At 44.8% G+C, this 21,431-nt stretch overlaps 1 protein-coding gene across 4 annotated transcripts in view; it reads left to right on the top strand.

Moving 5' to 3' along the window:
- TFDP2 (transcription factor Dp-2) overlaps positions 1 to 21,431 on the top strand; it is a 164,780-nt gene that overhangs the window by 38,471 nt on the left and 104,878 nt on the right. For all 4 annotated transcript variants that reach the window (XM_029063595.2, XM_029063602.2, XM_029063587.2 and 1 more), the window contains exons 2-3: positions 5,380 to 5,478; positions 18,391 to 18,457. In XM_029063595.2, the coding sequence (XP_028919428.1) occupies positions 5,464 to 5,478; positions 18,391 to 18,457 (82 nt within the window). In that variant the 5' untranslated portion in view covers positions 5,380 to 5,463. The remainder of the gene's footprint in view (positions 1 to 5,379; positions 5,479 to 18,390; positions 18,458 to 21,431) is intronic.

Below are 21,431 nucleotides of genomic sequence, written 5' to 3'. Positions count from 1 at the left end.
GACTGGAACTGTGTCCAATCGGATCAATGTGTATCTACCCCAGCAATGAACCCCGTGCTTGACACGCAGTCAGCACTTACAAATACCATTATTACAAATGCCATTATAATATTTTATTATTTAATCACATACTCATTCTCAAGTCAATCTTCCTCCTGTCTATGATTTATTTTGTGTAGATGGTAAGCTCCTCGAGGGCAGAGATCATGTCTTCTAACTCCATTAGACTCTCCCAAGGATTTAGTGAAATACACTAGGTGACCAGTCAAGTGCTTTTGATCGATTATCGTGTCTTTCACACAAATTAAAAAATGCAGTGTGGGGGAACAAATTTCATTTGGAGTTATCAGAGCCCAAATACCAAATAATTTGGCATTTTAAAGACGTTCTCAAAATCATCCAGAACGAACCAAAGAAACTTCCCAGAATTCCGTGTTTACAAAAGAAGTATTTTAAAGATGATTTCCTACCTAGTTTGGGTTGTAGAAGGGTATGGTCCAATCCTTACCATAAATAATGATAATAATAATAATGATATTTGTTAAGTGCTTATTGTGTGCGAAGCACTGGCAGGGGTTACAAGGTGATCAAGTTGTCCCACATGGGGCTCACAGTCTTAATCCCCATTTTACAGATAAGGAAACTGAGACACAGAGATGTTAAGTGACTTGCCCGAAGTCCCACAGCTGACAAGTGACAGAGCTGGGATTAGAACCCGTGACTTCTGACTCCCAAGCCTGTGCTCCTTCCACTGATATATGGGAGGGCAAACATCCCACTCGCCCTCCAAGCTTCCAGGTGCCACCTTTGGAAGCAATGCTAGTCTGGTCTGCCTCGACAATACCATTTCTTAAAGCACTTCAGCCAAAAAACAAATTATAGGTATGTCCTTATTAAATTTCCCCACCCAAATACGATGAGTTTCCCAAGCGAACCGAATGTTTGACTTTCTCCCTTCAACCTTATGAATAATTAATCACATTGACCGAAAGTTAGTTTCGGAACTAATTGCCAAATTACCATATCCAAGCAATAGTCGATTTAACTAAACAAAGAGAATTCCTTCTTGCAAGATGACTTCCTAGTAGGCATGCATCAAGCATGGGGAAAGGAAGTGCACGGGAGTTTTCCTTTACTATCTCTTTCAGATTTAAAATTAAGTGTTTTACATAAGTGCTGAAGTCCTGACATGTATATACCTACAGATGACAGTAAGCTGTAGGAGTTGGATTTTGACTGTGGTCAGCGATGTTTTTAAAAGAGCAATGGATAGTATCCACTTGATAATGTTTCCTGAGTGCCTACCCTGGGCAGAGCAAATTGATAGGAGAGAGAGAATATAATAGAGTTTGTAGGCCTGATCCCTGCCTTCAAGGAGCTTACAATCTAATGGGGGAGACGAATTATGAAAGATGAAATAATGACAGAGAGGAGGAAGGAGATTGAATGTGAATGAATGAGCACTTAATAGAAAAGTGGGTAAGTCACTAAGTACAGAATGTTTTGAAAGCTTGGGGCTCAAAAGGGAGGTATCTTGCAGTTCAGTTTTAGGTCCCTTCTGTGGCATTTTTTTCTTAGGCACAGAACAAAACCAAGTTCAGTTTCTTACTCAGAGGTGAAACTGTGCCACTCCCTATATCCAAAGCAATTTTGGTTTCAATTTTAAGTAGCAGTTTCATCTCAGTCTACCTAGTTGGGTAGACCTTATTCTCTGATATCTAGTTTACATTAGTTTTAGCATGAATCGCCAGATCAGCATTGTGGGATGAATTCACTTAGTTTAATTCTATAGTTTATATCTTTTAACTTTTTTTTTGAAAGCATTCCAAGCTCTGGAGGAATTCTTTGAATCCATCTAAGCTACAGAGTGTTTTTTTTAAAAAAATCCATCATTGTTGTTACTTTTATTGAACCTGACTCTTTCCTTTAACCCACTCTCTACTGTAGTTATGGAAGCAGGACACATCCATGGATTTAAAGTAAATGAAGGAAAGTCCTCACCCTCCTCTCACACCCTGCTTGTCCCCCCTCCTTATTCTCAGTGTAGTGACATTATGTGATTGGTCATGAAATTGAAAAAAGGCATGACCCTAGTGGAAGGTTTACGGGCCAGGGAGTCAGAGGACCTGGGTTATAATCCCTGTTCCACCACTTGTCTGCTGTGTGACCTTGGGCACTTAACTTCTCTGGGCCTCAGATACCTCATCTGATTAGCTTGTATCTACCCCAGTGCTTAGTGCAGTGCCTGGTCCCTAGTAAGTGTTCAGTAGATACCATTAAAAAGCAATAATTGCAAGACACTTTCCAAGCAAAGCTCAAATCAGTCAATTGTATTTAATAATAATAATAATAATAATAATGTTGGTATTTGTTAAGCGCTTACTATGTGCCGAGCACTGTTCTAAGCGCTGGGGTAGACATAGGGGAATCAGGTTGTCCCACGTGGGGCTCACAGTCTTAATCCCCATTTTACAGATGAGGGAACTGAGGCACCGAGAAGTTAAGTGACTTGCCCACAGTCACACAGCCGACAAGTGGCAGAGCTGGGATTCGAACTCATGAGCCCTGACTCCAAAGCCCATGCTCTTTCCACTGAGCCACGCTGAGCACTGTACTAAGCTCTTGGGAGAGTGCAGTGTAACAGAATAACAGACAGTATAACAATGAGCTTATGGTCTAGAAGGTGCCAGGAAGGTGGAAAACTAGCAGAAAACACCTGAAGAGATGAGAAGGTGGGATACAGAAAGGTGTGAATGGAGGAGAGTGAGCTAAGACCTTATGGCTTGCTCCTTTCGGGATCCTATGTCTAAAATAATTCTACCACACTGCCATGGGACTGTGAGCCCCATGGGGGGCAGGGACGGTGTCCAACCTGATAAGCTTATAACCCTGCCACTTAGTACAGTGCCTGGCACAAACCAAGCTCTTAACAAATACCAAAAAAAAAAAAAAAAAGGAACGTTCTCTAAGCACAGAAAAGTTGCCTTTCCACTTGCTCTGTGTCCCGTAACAGAATTCCGAGACATGCAGAGGGGACCATGCACTGATCTGTTTAACAATTAGTTCCCAAATATGAGCAAAAAAACCTGGCCCTATCCAGACCACCTATTTATTGCCATTGTTCTTGTCTGTCCGTCTCCCCCGATTAGACTGTAAGCCCGTCAAACGGCAGGGACTGTCTCTATCTGTTGCCGACTTGTTCATTCCAAGCGCTTAGTACAGTGCTCTGCACATAGTAAGCGCTCAATAAATACTATTGAATGAATGAAAGAACTGGCCCAGGAGAGCACAGCAGGCGATGCGGTGGCACAGTGGGCAATGAGGTGGCAGACTGCCACCTCCTGTGAAGGGGCAATCAATGGTGAGGGCTCTGTCCTCTCTTCTGCGACCCCCCAGCAGTGCTTTGCTGCCCCTTTGGGGATCTTGGCCAGAATGTCAAGAACAGTCATAAATCCAGGGGGGACCCTTCCCTTGGAGGTTAAATAATAATAATAATAATAATAATAATAATAATAATGATGATATTTGTTAAGTGCTTACTATGTGCCAAACCTAAGTGCTGGGGTAGATGCACGGTAATCAGGTTGTCCCATGTGGGGCTCACAGTCTTAATCCCCATTTGACAGATGAGGTAACTGAGGCTCAGAGAAGTTAAGTGGCTTGCCCAAGGTCACACAGCAGACAAGTGGCAGAGCAGGCATTTGAACCCACGTCTTCTGACTCCCAAGCCCTTGCTTCTTCCGCTAAGCCACGCTGCTTCTCTATTGCTAATTGCTCATCTGTTCCCCTGCTTCCAGCTAAGGCCAACTGGAAATCATTCAAGACATTGGTTTCTCAGTATCACACCCCCTGGGAAAGAGATCTCACAGTTTTTTTATCTTGGGAACCTCTTCTTTTATTCACCAAAGCTTCTTGTCTGGGCACATGTGTGTCATAACTGTGCTAAAAGTGTAAGCCCATTTCCTCTGCTTCTGTTTTCCCAGAAAATTAAAACCTCGGCACTGTCCTTTTAGAATACAAGTCTTTCCCATTATCATTGAGAATGTCTAATGTGGACAGAATGTAGTATATTTGGTTAAGTGTTTCAAAATCCAACTTAAACTATGGTAGGTGACAGTCAGTCATGTGGATCATCAATACTGTACTTACTAAACACAGAGCACTGTAATAGATCTTTGGCATACCCATAAAAGATGTAAAACATGATCCTTTTTTTCAGAGAGCTTATAGGCTAAGGGGGAGACAGGAGGCAAATTTGTCATAGTTAAACCAATTAATCAATCAGTTGTATTTATTGAGCACTTCCTATGTGCAGGGCACTGCATTAAGCGCTTAGGAGAGTACAGTTCCCTCATCTGTAAAATGGAGATTGAGACTGTGAGCCTCGTGGGACAGGGTCTGTGTCCAACCCGATTTGCTTGTATCCACCCCAGCGCTTAGTAGTGCCTAGCACATAGTAAGCACTTAACGAATACTGTAATAATTATTAATTACAATACAGCAGAGTTAGACACAGTCCCCGCCAACTCTGTTACACTGTGTAAGCGCAGGAGTATCAGTGTTTACAATGGATACAAATAATTAATAGAATCCGGACAACAAAAATACATGAGGGAAGAGGTGGCTCAGTGGGATGGCAGAGCCTAGTCTGTTGAGGGAGATGGTTTTGTAAGAGGGCTTTGAAGACGCGGCGGGACGTAGTTTGGCAAAGCTGAGGGGCAAGGGCATGCCAGGTGGGAGGAAGCCATGAGCGATGAGGGAGGGACTGGAGAGTTGAAAACAAGGGACATTTGAAGGGCTTCCTTGGGGAGAGGAAAGAGCCTCAGATGAGGTGCAGTGGGAAAAGCAAGTGGAAAGGTAAGAGGGGAGGCAACCAGCTGGTGGTTTGTGTATTCCATTAGAAAGGAACCTCTACAAGCTGCATTTCTTGGCCCCGGTTACTGAATGTGTCCCTCAATCTCAACTGGGCCCAATGAGATGTAGGATTTTACTTCCCAGAATGGGGGCGGGGTTCACATGTGGGTTGTGACGGGCCTGCACGTGGCTGTTTCTGTAGTCTTGTTCTTTTAGTCTTAAATCCTGTGCAGAACTTGCATGCTTGGGCAGACACATAGGGCTACTGGGGCCCCCACGCAGGAAGCTTAAAAGAGGAGCACCTGGAGTGGCCAGTCCCCCGGCGTCCTTGGGCCCAGCCCCCCCGCCCCATCCCTGGGTCCAACCTGTCATCCCCAAGCCTAACCCAACTCTACTTCTGTTTGAGTCCCACCTGGGCACAGCCAATCCCACCCCGCTCTTACCGGTATTGAACTTGGGTGGGAAAAATGCCTTTATGTCGCTTGTCTCTGCAGTACTAAATAGGGGTACTCCTTTTCTCAACAGGATGTTTCTTCACCAAAGTTTCTGAGGATGACCAAAGCTGTCTTTTTATGGTTTTAGAGATTCTGGAGAAGAATAGCATCTGACATGACGGCAAAAAATGTAAGTATTCTATTCTTTCCTTCTGGGGTCATTAAATGATCTTTTGGCTCTTTCCAGCATAGGCGTGGGAAAGTGGAAAACATAGCTGGGCACTTGTCCTAAAATATTAAATTACCACCAACCGCTACAACCTGGGCAGCTGCTTAGTAGTTGCTTGCCAGTATACCTGGATCCAAAGGCCTTTTGGCATCCTTTTAACTAGTAGTGCTGGCACTATTAGCAGACCAGCTCCAACTCCAGCCATGCTCTGTAGATAAAACTACTATTCTAAGGGAAGTGAATGCTGTTTCACTTGTTTTCTTCTAGACAACTCTTTGGTTCCTGTACTGGAAAGGAGCCGTTTGCTATAAAAACTGCTTTGTTCCTCAGAGTGTCTCACTTCATTCATTTCATTCGATCGTATTTATTGAGCGCTTGCTGTGTGCACAGCACTGTACTAAGCGCTTGGAAAGCACAATACGGCAATAAAAAAAGACAGGGCTTCCAGGAGCATAGACTCCCTCCTAGGCTCAGAAAGCACTCTGCTAGCCACTGTTCTTGAGCACTGCATTCATTTTTATCAAGTAGGCTTCTAAAATTCATTCATTCAATAGTATTTATTGAGCGCTTACTATGTGCAGAGCACTGTACTAAGCTCTTGGAATGTACAAATCGGTAACAGAGACAGTCCCTGCCCTTTGGTGGGCTTACAGTCTAATCGGGGGAGACGGACAGACAAGAACAATGGCAATAAATAGAATCAAGGGGAAGAACATCTCATTAAAACAATAGCAAATAAATAGAATCAGGGTGATGTACATCTCATTAACAAAATAAATAGAGTGATGAAGATATATACAGTTGAGCGGACGAGTACAGTGCCGAGGGGAGGGGACGGGAGAGGGGGAGGAGCAGAGGGAAAGGGGGGAGAAGAGGGTTTAGCTGCGGAGAGGTGAAGGGGGGGTAGAGGGAGCAGAGGGAAAAGGGGGGAGTTCAGTTTGGGAAGGCCTCTTGGAGGAGGTGAGCTTTAAGTAGGGTTTTGAAGAGGGGAAGAGAATGAGTTTGGCGGAGGTGAGGAGGGAGGGCGTTCCAGAACCGGGAGAGGATGTGGCCCAGGGGTCGTCGGCGGGATAGGCGAGAACGGGGGACGGTGAGGAGGTGGGCGGCAGAGGAGCGGAGCGTGCGGGGTGGGCAGTAGAAAGAGAGAAGGGAGGAGAGGTGGGAAGGTTTTATTGAGAGTTTGTCAGTCAGTTGTATTTATTGAGCGCTTACTGTGTGCAGGGCACTGTACTAAGCGTTTGGAAGAGTACAGTATAGCAATCTAACAGACATAGTCTCTGCCCACAGGGAGCTTACAGTCTAAAGTCTGCTGTGTACAGAACACTGTACTAAGCATTTGGGAAAGTACATTTCAACTGAGTTGGTAGTTGTGAACCTTGCCCATGAAGAGTTTATAGTCTACAGAGACGTGTGTGTGTGTCTCTAAGCAGCGTGGCATAGTGGATAGAGCATAGACCTGGGGGTCAGAAGGTCTTAGTTCTAATCCCGGCTCTGCCACTTATGTGCTGTGTGGCCTTGGGCAAGTCATTTCCCTTCCTCTGTGCCACAGTTACTTCATCTGTAAAATGGGAATTGAGACTATGAAACCCATGTGAGATAGGCTCTGTGTCCAACCCATCTGGCTTGTATCCATCCCAGTGTTCAGGATAGTGCTTGGCACATAGTAAGTGCTTAATAAAAAACACAGTTATTATTATTATCATTATTGTTAGATGCAGTGAAATTCAAGCCAGTATCCTGATAGCTTGTCAACATGTGAGCTCTCCTGATAATTCTTGTCTGCCCAACAGGCAGACCACCACCGCCAGTGGGTGCCCAAGGAGGTTTAATAAGGGAAGCAAGGGCCAACTCACTTGGATTGTCTTTCTATTACAGGGATAAATCTCAGATTCCCATGGGCCAGACTAGAGTGCATATCTGAATCGCCACGAAATGTAAGGCCCCGGGTGCCAGGACCCCTGGGTGAAGAAGTTAGGCCTGGGTGTCAAAGGTTTGGTTGGAGAAGTTGGGTACAGTCACCATGGGAGCTGTATGTGGGCCTGTGGAACATAGAACCGCTGTCCTGCTTGGCCCTTCCCAGTGTATCTGTCTCTTGTGAGTAGAAGCAGCATGGCTTAGTGGAAAGAGCCCGGCCCTGGGAGTCAGAAGTCGTGGGTTCTAATTCCGGCTCGGCCTTGTCAGCTGTGTGACTTTGGGCAAGTCACTTAACTTCTCTGTGCCTCAGTTACTCCATCTGTAAAAAGGGGATTAAGACCGTGAGCTCCACTTGGGACAACCTGATAAGCTTGCATCTACTAGCACTTAGAATAGTTCTTGGCAAATAGTAAGCGCTTAACAAATGCCATTATTATTGTTATTATTATTAAATGGATAGGTGATATGTATATGTCTATAATTCTATTTATAGCGATGCCTGTTTACTTGTTTTGATGTCTGTCTCCTCCCCGCTAGACTGTAAGCTTGCTGTGGGCAGGGATTACCTCTCTTTATGTGGTATTGTACTTTCCAAGTGCTTAGAACAGTGTTCTGCATACACTAAGCACTTAATAAGTATTGAATGAATGAATAGGTGAGTGAGCACCAGGGGCTGATGTGGAGGTCTAGGGAAGGCTGCTCCACACCACAAGGGAGCTTTGTGGGTCTCAGGGTGTAGCCAGAAATCCAGAAATGGGCATCCCCCTCATCCCCTAGTAACCAGAGATTGGAATGCCCCTCCTTTGGGCTATTCCTGGGGCAAGGCCTTATCGGACCCTCCGCACTGCATCCAGGAGTAACGGTGATGAAGCGCAGCATTCTTTTCTTTCCTCCAAAGGGAGGAAGGGTGTTTCTGTATTTAGCCCCAGTGTCCTATTTTCTTTCTTAGCAAACGTCTGGCGTCCGTATTACAGGAAGTTCGAGAAGACAGGAAAGCAACCCAGAGTTTGTAGCCCAGAATGACAGTAATATAAAATGACCGTCACAAGAAACCATAGATGCCTCCGTGGGGATTTTAATGATAACTTGGAGAAGCAACGAGGCCTAGCGGATAGAGCACGCCCAGGGAGTCAGAAGAAACTGTGTTCTAATCCCAACTCCACCACCTGTCTGTTGTGTGACCTTGGGCAAATCACTTAACTTCTCTGGGCCTCAGTTACCTCATCTGTAAAATGGCGATTAAGAATGTGAACTCAATGTGGGGGCAGGAACTGCGTCCAACCTGATTAACTTGTACCTACCCTAGTGCTTAGTACAGTGACTGGCACATAGTAAGTGCTTAACAAGTATCATAAAAATAATTCCCTCGGGAAACACATCTATGCTAATTCCTCTCAAATGCCTATTAGCAAAATTGTCATTTGAGGAATATTGCTGTAGTGAGAAATAAGAGACCTTGCTCCCAGCCCTCTGTCCTTTCTACTAGAACAGAAGCGTTTACTCGTGAGATCACTTTTCAGGAGGGACTAGGGTATTTGCTACTTGAAAGAATGGCAGGAAATTTCTAATATGATATTACGATGACTCTTTTCCCCATCAACATCAGAGAAAAGCAGGATTACGCGGTAAATCCAATCCTATTCAATACCAGGATAAGGGGCCTCCCATTGAGACTTCAGAATGATAGAGTCAAAACAAACAAAAGGAAACACTTCTTCACTCAACGGGTGGTAAGCATTTGGAATTCGTTCATCGGGCAGTTGTGCAGGCAGAAACTACTAGTAGGTGTAAGAGGGGTTCGAGTAAATTCATGGATGGGAAGTCGTAATTGGTTCCTAGAGAAAAATTCAGAGTTGAAAAGGGAGCAATTAGACATGTCAGGTGGCATATCCCCCAAATTAGGATGCACGTGAAGGGGGGCAGCCATCCCAGAGTTCCTTCAAGCTTCCTGTTGCCACTTTTGGAGACAAACTACTAGGAAACGTGGATCATTGCTCTGATGCGGTAGTATTCCAGGCTCTCAGTCTGGAGGATACAAAGAGGAACCTAGGAGCTAACATCAGAATATGCTTTCTCTCCACTGGGAAACTCTTCCAACTCAACAGGCTGGAAGTATTTGAAACAGTCTTCCCAAAGCTGTTGTAAACTGATGACCGTGAGCTCATTATGGGCAGGGAACGAGTCGGCAAATTCTGTTACCTTAAACTCTCCCAAGTTCTTAGTTCAGTGCTGTGCACGTACTTAATAAATACCATTGGTTGATTGATTGAGTGATTGACTGTGATTTGGAGAGTCGCACGCACAAGAAGCAGCGTGGCCTAGAAGAAGAGCCTGAGACTGCGAATCAGGGCACCTGGTCTCTAATTTTGCCTCCACCTCATGCCTGATGTATGATCTTGAGCAAGCCACTTAATTTTTCCATGCCTCAGTTTCCTCAGCTATAAAATGGTGATTCAGTACCTATTCTCCCTCTTACTTGGACTGTGAGCTCCTTATGGGGCAGGGACTGTGTCCAACCTCATTATCTTTTATCTTCCCTAGTGTTTAGTTCAGTGCTTGGCACATTGTAAGCACTTAAATACACTAATTCTTCTCATTATTATTATTATTACTATTATTATTTTCAGACTTGCATAGGATTATATGTTAATAATAATGATGTTGGTATTTAAGCGCTTACTATGTGCAGAGCACTGTTCTAAGCGCTGGGGGAGATACGGGGTCATCAGATTGTCCCACGTGAGACTCACAGTTAATCCCCATTTTACAGATGAGGTAACTGAGGCACAGAGAAGTTAAGTGACTTGCCCACAGTCACGCAGCTGACAAGTGGCAGAGCCGGAATTCAAACTCATGACCCCTGACTCCCAAGCCCGGGCTTTTTCCACTGAGCCACGCTGCTTCTCTATGTTCTATGTTTCTATGCTTCTCTATGTTCTCATGTTGCTTGCAGAATCAGCACAATACTAGGAACCTACAATAAGCCCGAAACTGAAGTTATGTACCAAACCGTTCTTGAAATCCGTACCCACAACCAAAGATTTTTATCAGCGAAACAGAACTTAATTCAGTTACCCGGGCAGCACACTCTCCACAGATAGACAAAGAACTAGAAATGCCCTCTAGACCGCAAGCTCACGTTGTGGGCAGGGAACTTTCCTTCCCACTCTGTTGTATTGTACTCTCCCAAGCGCTTAGTACAGTGCTCTTCACCCAGCAAACGCTCAGTAAATGCCATCAATTGGTGGATGGATGCAGCATGCCCTTTCGGCATAACAGTGGAATATCAAGTTGAAGACGTACAGAGTTGTGGAGATATCCAACCTCCTCTAGCACTGCGCGGTTTGGGCCGGCCACGGAAGGCACATTCATTCAGTCGTATTTATTAAACGCTTACTGCGTGCTGTATTAAGCACTTGAAAAAGCACATTCAGCTTCTTGAACGATTTCTTCAGAGTCGTGTGTGAATCGTGTGCGAATGATTCTAAGAACACTAAACAGCTTCTGGCTGCAGTAACGAAGTGGTGCCCATACAAATGGGGGACAGAAGAAATACTTTAATAGTCCAATCTCCGACAGTGAAATTTAGCAGTGGGAGACAACCAGAGGATTACTGTCTTTGAGCAGAGGTTTGGCAAAGTTGGGAAGCAAAGTTGGCAAAGATGGCTCCATTATGGTATTTATGAAGTATTTATTATGTGCTAAGTACTGTCCTTTGTTTAATAATGGTATTTGTTAAAGCCTTTAAGATGTGCCAGGCACTGTTCTAAGTAGTGGGGAAGATAGAAGATCCTCCAGGTTGGACGCAGTCCCCATCCCACACAGGGCTCATGGTCTTGATCTCCATTTTGCAGATGAGGTGACTGAAGCCCAGAGAAATTCAGAGACCTGCCCGAGGTCACACGGCACAAAAGTAGTGGAGCCGGGATTAGAACCCAAGTCCTCCGAGTCCCAGGCCCGTGCTCTTTCCACCAGGCCGTGCTGCTTCTCAAAGGCTGAGGTAGATACAGTTAAAACAGTTAAGGCCCAGTTTGCCTCAGAGTTGAATTTAAAGCAGCAGCAAGAGTTGCAAGTGGCACATTCATCAGTGGGGCAATGGACAGTCTTTACATACCTGAAGTGCGAGATGAATTATTGTGGTGACATGTAGATCTTTCCAGCCAGGATTTCATCTTCAATAGCATCAGCTTTGAATACAAATGCCATCTCTGGATAAGTATAAATTGGGAGGTGGACACCCACAACCTTTTTTTTTTTGGCTTTTTTTAAAGCAAGTTTACCTAAAGGGAGACCCTCATTTTTGAGGGTGCTCAGGGGAGGAATCCTAAAGGTTCTTTCTTTAGAGAGAAGCAGCATGGCTTCGTGAATAGAACACAGTTGTGGGAGTCAGAAGGACCTGGCTTCTAATCCTGGCTCCGCCATCTGTGTGCTGTTTGACCTTGGGCAAGTCACTTCACTTCTCTGTGCCTCAGTTACCTCATCTGTAAAATAGGGGTTAAGGGTGTGAGCCCAGTGTGGAACAGGGACTGTATCCAACCTGATTAACTTGTACCTACCCTAGGATTTAGAATAGTGCTTGGCACATAGTAAGTGCTTAACAAGTACTATAATTATTATTATTTCTTTTTTTATAAAAGACAGGGATAGAAGCATTAGCCAAGAATCCACCCCATTCCCATCCCTGGAGTTTATTTTCTCCCTGATAATTCTCTCAGGCTTTCACCTAAAAAGCACATATTTGGTCCCTCTAGACTTTAAGCTCATTGTAGACAGGGAATGTGTCTGCTAATTTTGTTGTATAGTTCTCTCCCAAGCACTTAATATAGTGCTCTGCATGTAGTAAGTGTTCAGTAAATACCATTGATTGATTGAATAAATATGCTTGATTGGTGGCTCTCTACTGTTTAAAATGAAGTGAATTCATTTTGAATAAACTAATTCCTACTCTACAATTCTGATCCACCAGCAGCAGTATTTATTGAGCACCTTCTAGGTGCAGAATGCTATACATAGTACAGTGCCTGGCACACAGCGCTTAGCAAATACCATAATAATTTTTATTATTACTGAGAGCTTGGGGAAATAGAACAGAAGTAAAGCACTTAGACTTGGCCTGAAGGAGCATATACATGATTAGACTGTAAGCCCGTCAAAGGGCAGGGACTGTCTCTTTTGTTCCCAATTTGTACATTCCAAGCGCTTAGTACAGTGCTCTGCACATAGTAAGCGCTCAATAAATACTATTGAATGAATTTTAATTTCTTTTAATTAAGCTCATCGTCACACTACGCACAGATCATTGTATGAGACTCTTGGGGAACGTTCAAAATAAATAAAAGATCAGGTCCTTGCCCTTATCAACCGATCATCAGTCGAGGGTATTTATTGAGCGCTTACTGTGTGCAGAGCACTGTACTGAGTGCTTGAGAGAGTGCAGTTGAGCAGAGTTGTTAGACTTGTTCCATGCCCACGAGGAGCTTAATCAGCTGACAGTCAAATGGAGGGAGACAGCAGAAACCAATCCATTGTGGGCAGGGAGTGTGTCTGCTTATTGTTGTGTTGAACTCCCCCAAGCACTTAGTATAGTGCTGGGTACACAGTAAGCACTCAGTAAAGGCAATTGAATCAAAAATGAATCCACAATTATCGAAGTGAGAGAATAGATGTAAATAGTGGGTACAGGTGACCTCTCCCCTAGGGAACGATGGTTGAGCCTTAGCTGTGCAAATCTGGAGACTGAGAACCTATTGGGAGAAACCGATTCTAGGGCCAGTGGTTTCCCAGCCAGTCATGCCCCACCTTGGGGCTCGTGATGCAGTGAGCAAATACGTAGGCAGGTGTGTGGCATCTTGGGCAAGTCACGCGACGTCCACGTGAAGATTTTTTAGGGGCGGAACCCATTTACGGCCCAAGTGACCCCTGCAGAGCCGCGGCCGTACCGTGGCACTGGGCACCCAAGGTGGTAGGCCACCGGGCACAGACTCTAACAGCTTTTGTTAGCCACCTCTTTTTTAGCATACCTGCCGGGCCTCTCTGCCTTGTGGAATACCTTTAGGTGATTCTTTGGAGAAGCACCGTGGCCTAGTGGATAGAGCACCGGCCTGGAAGTCAGAAGTACCTGGGTTCTAACCCCGGCTTTGCCACTTGTCTGCTGCATGACCTTGGGCAAAGCACTTCACTTCTTTGACCCTCAGTTTCTTCATCTTTAAAATGGGATTTAAGATTGTGAGCCCCATGTGGGACAGGGACTATGTCCCACCTGACAGGCTTGTATCTACCCCAGCGCTTAGAACAGTGCCTGGCACTTAGTAAGCACTTAACAATTACCATGAAAAACAGTCTTTACCCATGAGAACAGAACCTGCCAATCAACCAGTGTTTTTTAGTGAATGCTTATTTGGGTGCAGAACATTGAACAGTAGTGCTCTGCAAACGACGGAGAGTTCTGTGCAACAGAATTGGTAGGCGTGATCCCTGGCCACAAGAAGCTTACAGTTTAGCAGACCTAGGTCTTAGAACCCAATTCTGGTAGCCAGAAAGGTGGTCTTTCTCTTGGACCGGTAGCAGGGATTCTGGAACTTATAAATCCACAAATGTTGAGGAGGCGTGACCACAAAAGATGGGGGGTAAGATAGCATGGTACTTGAGCAGGAATCATATTTTAATTTATCCAGCACTTTTCTTTTGCAGAACTCCCAATGTTTTTGTCATTTATATTCTCTTTGGAACTTCATAATAGTAATAATGGCAATAATTGTGGTATTTTCTACATGCTTACTACATGCCAGGCACTGTACTAAGCCCTGGGATCGATACAAGATAATTGGGTCAGACACAGTCCCTGTCCCACATAGGGCTCTCACAGTCTTAATCCCCATTTTAAAGATGATGTAAATGAGGCCCAGCGAAGTGAGGTGACTTGCTCAAGGTCACCCAGCAGACAAGCGGTGGAGCTGGGATTAGAACCCAGGTCCTCTGACTCCAAAATTTGCCCAGAGCTTTTCTTCGGCAGAACTCCCACTGTTTTTGTCACTTGTATTCTCTTTGAAACTTCACCATATAGAGCAGGAATAGTACTCAAATTTGTCCAGCAGTTTTCTTCGCAACTCCAAGAGGTTTTTTTTCACTTATGTTCTTTTTGGAACTTCATCATATCCCAGTGAGACAGGGCTAGCCTGGGGCAGGGTTTAATTTTCCTCATTTTACAGACGGGAAAACCAGGATGCAGAGAGGTATTGAAGCCCTTTTCCAGGGTCTTCTGTATATCATTGGCAGATCTGTAGTGAGTACAAGGGTCTCCTTTCATTCATTCATTCAATTGTATTTATTGAGCGCTTACTGTGTGGTGTGCTTGGGAGAGTACGAACAACAACAAAGAGACACATTCCCTGCCCACAATGAGCTCACAGTCTAGAGGGGGAGGCAGACATTAATATACAATAATAATAAAAATAATGTTATTTATTAAGCACTTTATACCAGGCACTGTACTAATCCCGGGGGTGGATACAAGCAAACTGAGTTGGACCCAGTCCCCGTCCCATGTGGGGCTCACATTCTCAATCCCCATTTTATAGATGAGGTAGCTGAGGCCCAGAGAAATGAAGGGACATATGTGGTGTGGGGTTGGGAGGGAAGTTGAGCACTTGCCATGGATCCCTTGGATGGACAGACCCCCTCTCAACCGGTGGCTGACTTCAGTCAAATGTCTTTGGCTTAAAAGGAGAAGTTATCCAAAGGGGCAGGTGGGCAGCCAGTTACATGTTTTTGGAGATTCATTTACTGCTTAACGGTGCAGGTGTCTGGCATAAAGAGGAGCAGCTGTTTAAATGTAACAGTAATTCCATGCAACAGTAAATCTATCTACCGTAAATCTTCTGTGGTTTTAATTGAGGTTTTGCAGTTGATCACTGCTTATTTACAGGTATGAGCTGATACTTTGACTTCTGAGGCAGGTGGGTCAGCATGAGTGTTCACTGTGAATATTTGGCTGGGAACTTTTAAAGTCGTAAGCGATGTGGCCCAGTGGAGAGAGCCCCGGGAGTCAGAAGGACCTGGGTTCTAATCCAGACTCTGCCACTTGTCTGTGATGTGACCTTGGGCAAGTTACTTCACTGAGCCTCAATTTCCTCATCTGCAAAATGGAGATTCAATTCCTGTTCTCCCTCGTACTTAGAATGTAATCCCTATGTGGAACCTCATCATCTTGTGCCTGCCCCATCCCAAGCCTGACACTTAGTAAATACTTAACAAATACCTAACCTAAGTTAAATAAAGTGTTTTGAGAAGCAGTGTGTTCTAGTGGAAAGAACACAGATCTAGGAATCAGAGGACCTGGGTTCTAATCCTGGCTCTGCACCTTGTCAGCTGTGTGACCTTGGGAAAGTCACAACTTCTCTATGCCTCAGTTATCTCATCTGTAAAACAGGGATATTGGGAAGGTCTTGTGGGACAGGGACTGTATCCAACGTGATTATCTTGTATCTACCTCAGAGCTTAGTACAGTGCTTAGCACATAGTAAGCGCTATGAGAAGCAGAGAGGCATAGTAGAGCCTGGGCCTGGTAGTCAGGAGGTCATGTGTTCTAATCCAGGATTTACCACTTGCCTGCTGTGTGACTGTGGGCAAGTCACTTCACTTCTCTGGGCCTCAGTTACCTCATCTGTAAAATGGGGATTGAGAATGTGAGCCCCACGTGGGACAGGGACTGTGTCCAACCTGATTTGCTTGTATCCACCCCAGCACTTAGTGCAGTGCATGGCACATAGTAAGCACTTAGCAAACACCATTATTATTAGCATTGCTTAACAAATACCATTATAAAAAAAGCCTCAGCTCGTGCTAGCCTTCCCCTGCCTGTTGTTACTGCGGAGCAGAAGGAATGGGGGCCAAGGTACCCACTGTCCTAGTCAGTTTGGAAGTGCCAAGTGCCTCAACTGTATATATTTTTCGTTACCCTATTTATTTTGTTAATGAATTGTACATCGCCTTGATTCTATTTAGTTGCCATTGTTTTTACGAGATGTTCTTCCCCTCGACTCTATTTATTGCCATCGTTCTTGTCTGTCCGTCTCCCCCGATTAGACTGTAAGCCCGTCAAACGGCAGGGACCGTCTCTATCTGTTGCCGACTTGTTCATCCCAAGCGCTTAGTACAGTGCTCTGCACATAGTAAGCGCTCAATAAATACTATTGAATGAATGAATATAAAGCATTGATCAATCTTTGGTTTTTATTGAGTGCTTTCTGTGTGCAGAGCACTTGGGAGAGTACAGTACAGCAGAGTCGGTATACATGCTCCTTGCCCACAGTGAGTTTACAGTCTAGAGGGAGACACCTGGGTTCAATTCCAGTTCCCCCGTAAGCTCTAGAGGTAACTCTAGGCTGTGCAGCACCAACTTGTGCCTGTGAACAAGGATGATAATAAAATGATGGTATTTGTTAAGCATTGTAAGTGCTTAGTAAAACAGGTGCTGTACTAAGGGACATAGTCCCTATCCCTCACAGGGCCTCACAGTCTCAATCCCCATTTTACAAATGAGGTAACTGAGGCCCAGAGAAGTGAAGTGACTTGCCCAGAGAAGTGAAGTGACTTGCCCAAGGTCACACAGACAAGGGGCAGAGTCAGGATTAGAACCCATGACCTTCTGACGCCCAGGCCCGTGCTCTAGCCACTAAGCCATGCCACTTCTCACAAGATCATTTTCCTATGGAGGAGATCTTTCACCATATTTCATTGTCTCATGAATAGCTAGTAGAGCTGTTGCTATACCCTGACCTAAGAATCTCTCTAGACTGTACGCTTCTTGTGGGCAGGGTCTGTATCTACCAACTCTGTGTACTGTAGTCTCCCAGCCACTGAATTTAGTGCTCTGCACACAGAAAGCACTCAATAAACGTAATTGATAGGTAGAATGTCTTTGAAAATTATCTTCCCTTCCCCTGTCAATAGCGACAGGTCTCGTTCAGGGTCCTGGAACACAAGGACTGGTGCTGTGGCGATGTTCATTCATTCAATAGTATTTGTTGAACGCTTACTATGTGCAGAGCACTGTACTAAAAGCTTGGAATGTACAAATCGGTAACAGATAGAGACAGTCCCTGCCCTTTGACGGGCTTACAGTCTAATCGGGGGAGACGGTAGGATTTGTTAAGTGGCAACCACTGTACTAAGTGCTGGGGTAGATACGAGATAATCAGGTTGGACACAGAGGCTGTTTCTTACTAGGTTCACAGCCTAAGTAAAAGGGAGAAGAGGTATTTAATCCCCATTTACAGATGATGAAACTGAGGCACAGAGAAATTAAAAGTCACACAGCAGGCAGATGGCCTAACTGGGATTAGAATCCAGGTCCCCTGAGTTCTAAATCCTTGCTCTTTCCTTTGGGAAGACAGGACACGAAGACTGTCCGTGGCATTGCACTCTTTGGAGGCTGATGTTAGCTTGAAAATATAGTTGACTTGTTGAGCATTTAATGAGAAAAAAAGTTTCCCAAATTGTTCTGATCTGGAAATGGGTTTCCAGAAAGAAAAGAACCTCATCTCAAAGATACGTTCATTCAATCGTATTTGTAAGGGGTTGGTCTGACTGTGAGTTTGCAGGATTTGGCGGAGAGGATATTTTTATGCTGTTGTTCAGCACTTACTAAGTGCCAGGCACTGTACTAAATCCAGGGGTAGATACAAGATGATTGGGTTGCTCACAGTCCCTGTCCCACTTAGGGCTCACAGTCTTCACCCCCATTTTACAGATGAGGTAACTGAGACTTGCCCTGGTATCCACTGTCTTGTGTAGGGCTTGTGATCCTTTAGCTGCAGAATTTTTCTTCCAGTTTTTACCACCACATCTAACAAATAGTCATAGATCCTATGGAAAATATTAAACAGTTTATCAAGAACTGGACAAATAGTAATTGTTGTTTACATTGTTAATTGAACTTTTCAAAAATATTTTCTTCAGGTTGGAATAACGTCCACCGATGAAGAATTGAAAGGGTTTATAGACCAGAACCTGAGTCCAACAAAAGGTAAGGGAGTCGAGTAATCTGCTGGATCTTGGAAAAAAGCCAGACCCTTTGGAAGGCCACAGTTCCCTAAATTTTATCTTTGCTATCCCGAGTTGCCAAGTCAGATCCAGTGCGGATTATTATCCCTCCAGGAAGTAAAGACTGAGTACCTGCGTGATTGTTTTTTCAGAGGAGGGGCTATTCAAAGCTATTCATTCTATGGGACTGAAACTGTGTCCAGCCTGATTTGGTTGTATCTACCCCAACTCTTAGTACAGTGCCTGGCACGTAATAAGCGTTTAGCAAATACCACAATTATAATTTTTTGTTGTTATCAGCATTCTTTTTTTAATGGTGCTTGTTAAGCAGTTACTATATGTCAGGCACCCCTAAGCTCTGGGGTGGTTACAAATTATTCAAGTCGGAGACAGTCCGTGTCCCACATGGGGGTTACAGTCTTAATCCCCATTTTACAGATGAGGTAACTGAGGCTTAGAGAAGTGAAGTGATTTGCCCAAGTTCACACAGCAGACTAGTGGCATAGCTGGGATTTAGGACCCATATCCTTTTATTTCGTAGGTGGGTGCTCTATCCACTAGGCCATGCTGCTTCTTCTTCATATGGTTCTTGTAAGTTTGGCTCCGGCAGACCTAGGAAGGGAGGAGAGGATCATGAAGGTGGGACTGAAAATGGTATTCTTTTCCAATATTTGCCAGTTGTCCTTTATTGTCCACTTTCTCTGACTTTACAGGGTAGCCGCTTTCATTATTAGCACGTGTGGGTTAGGAGCTGGTGGTCCTATTACTTTAGCTGTAAGGAGACTTCCTCTTTCTTTGTTATGTCACTTTATTTACTCTAGACCTTTGTGATAACTGAGGATTTTCACCACATACATTTCAAATATTTGAAAAACCTAGTTGACTATTGAAGTAAGTACTCTGTTTTATAGTGAGAATTGCATCTCACACGATGTCGTCTCAGCCTTGGCATCTGAGACCACTGAAAGAAAAGCATGTTTGAATTCCCCTTTCTAGGGCTTTGAACCCCCTTATGTGGGGGAGAGACTTCAAGGGATGAGTTATGCAAGGATACCCAAACCCCATCTTCAGCCTCATTGGAATAATTGTCAAGGCATCAGTGTTGGAGGGTGCCCTGACATGTTGTGTTCAGCATAATGGTGAACTCTTTCAAGTGGAAATATTGTTTTGGTGTTAGGGATGGTGTTTACTACGCTCTTATGGCCGATCACCTTGATGAGCCCTGGGCTAGATTCAAGATAATCAATCCCTGTCCCACACGGGAGTCACAGTCTAAGAAAGAGGGAGAACAGCTCTTTTATTTCCATTTTACAGATGAGGAAACTGAGGCACGGGGATTAAATGACTTGCCCAAGGTCACACGGCAGGCAAGTGGCAGGGCCAGTTCCAGAACCTGGGTCACCTGACAACCAATCCCATGCTTTTTCCATTAGGGCACACTGCCCTAAATGGACTTCTTTCACATACCAAACGAATTTCTGAGTACCTACTGACTCCTGCAGGGTCTTTCGATAGTACTGATGAGCATCTGTTCTTTGTAGTACTCTGCAGTAGTAGTTAAAGTGGTTACAAGATGTGGAACTTACCCTTGAAGTGACTGTAGGCATCATGGCCAAGCGGAAAGTGTACGTGCTTGGGAGTCCCGACTATGCCACTTGACCTGACCTTAGACGAGTCACTTGACTTTTCTGGGCCTCAGTTCCCTCATCTGCATAATGAGAATTCACTGCCTGGTCACCCTGCTACTTAGACTGTGAGCCCCATGGGGGACCTGATTATCTTGTATCTACCCCACAACTTATTACGGTATCTAGCACATAGTAAGCACTTAACTATTATTATTATTATTTACTGGGCCCTCTTTCTGCTGACACCACAGACCTAGGGTGTAATAGCTACTACGCAAATTTGGGTGCCCAGAGATGTTCCCAAGATCAGTAGGCTACTGCACAGTATGCAGTGTGTGAGCTCCTTGTGGGCAGAGAATTGTGTCTACCAACCCTGTTGTGTTATACTTTCTCAAATGCTTAGTACACTGCTCTGCACACAGTAAGCGCTCATTAAATCCCATTGATTGATTGGTTGATTGAGGTCGGTTGAGTCTGAGTTGAAAGTTACCTGTCACCCTCGAAGTGAACAGTAACTGTGTGGTAGGTCCAGAACTGTGTGCTGCCAGAATTGAGAATATAGCAAGGGATCTGGAAACTGGTGTCAGATATGTTGCCGAGCCAGTGGGAAACTCTTCCAACGCAGAAAGCAGCGTTTAGCATCACCAAAGGTCTTTAAGAAAGTGTCTTTGAGCTGCATGTAGGTGTCCTATTGTGCCTTAGGGTCACACATACAGGATGATAATAATGATTGGGGGATTTGTTAAGTGCTCACTATAATGTTGGTATTTGTTAAGCGCTTACTAGGTGCAGAGCACTGTTCTAAGCGCTAGGGTAAACACAGGGGAATCAGGTTGTCCCACGTGGGGCTCACAGTCTTAATCCCCATTTTACAGATGAATGTGCTATGTACTGTTCTAAGCACTGGGGTAGAGAGAGAGGTCCCACATGGAGCTCACAGTCTAAGGAGGAGAGGGAGCAGGTATTGAATCCCCATTTGACAAGAGGATGGGCCCAAGGCCCAGAGAAGCGAAGTGACTTGCCGAAGATCACACAGCCTGTACGTGGCAGACGGGCTGGTGCTTAGGAACTGCCTCGGCAAATCAGCACGATGCTGAGGGTGGACAGCAGACATGACGCTGTCGGCCGACAGCAGACGTGAAAATGATCAAAGTCATGACCCTGCTGCATCAAGAAGACGCTTCATAAACCCGCAGGTTTTCTTTGACAGCACACGCGGCTGACTTCTGCTCCCTTAACTCTCCTCTACCAAACGAACCCAAGAAACGCCAGGACTGGCTCCAACCTGTGGTCCGTTCAGCCCAGTCTGTCTCCAGCAGCGGTGCCGGG

The sequence above is a fragment of the Ornithorhynchus anatinus genome, chromosome 1, assembly GCF_004115215.2.
Source record: "Ornithorhynchus anatinus isolate Pmale09 chromosome 1, mOrnAna1.pri.v4, whole genome shotgun sequence".
In the NCBI taxonomy this organism is placed as follows: Eukaryota; Metazoa; Chordata; class Mammalia; order Monotremata; family Ornithorhynchidae; genus Ornithorhynchus; species Ornithorhynchus anatinus.
The sequence above is the reverse complement of the archived record's forward strand: the minus strand, read 5'-3'. Positions and strand labels throughout refer to the sequence as shown.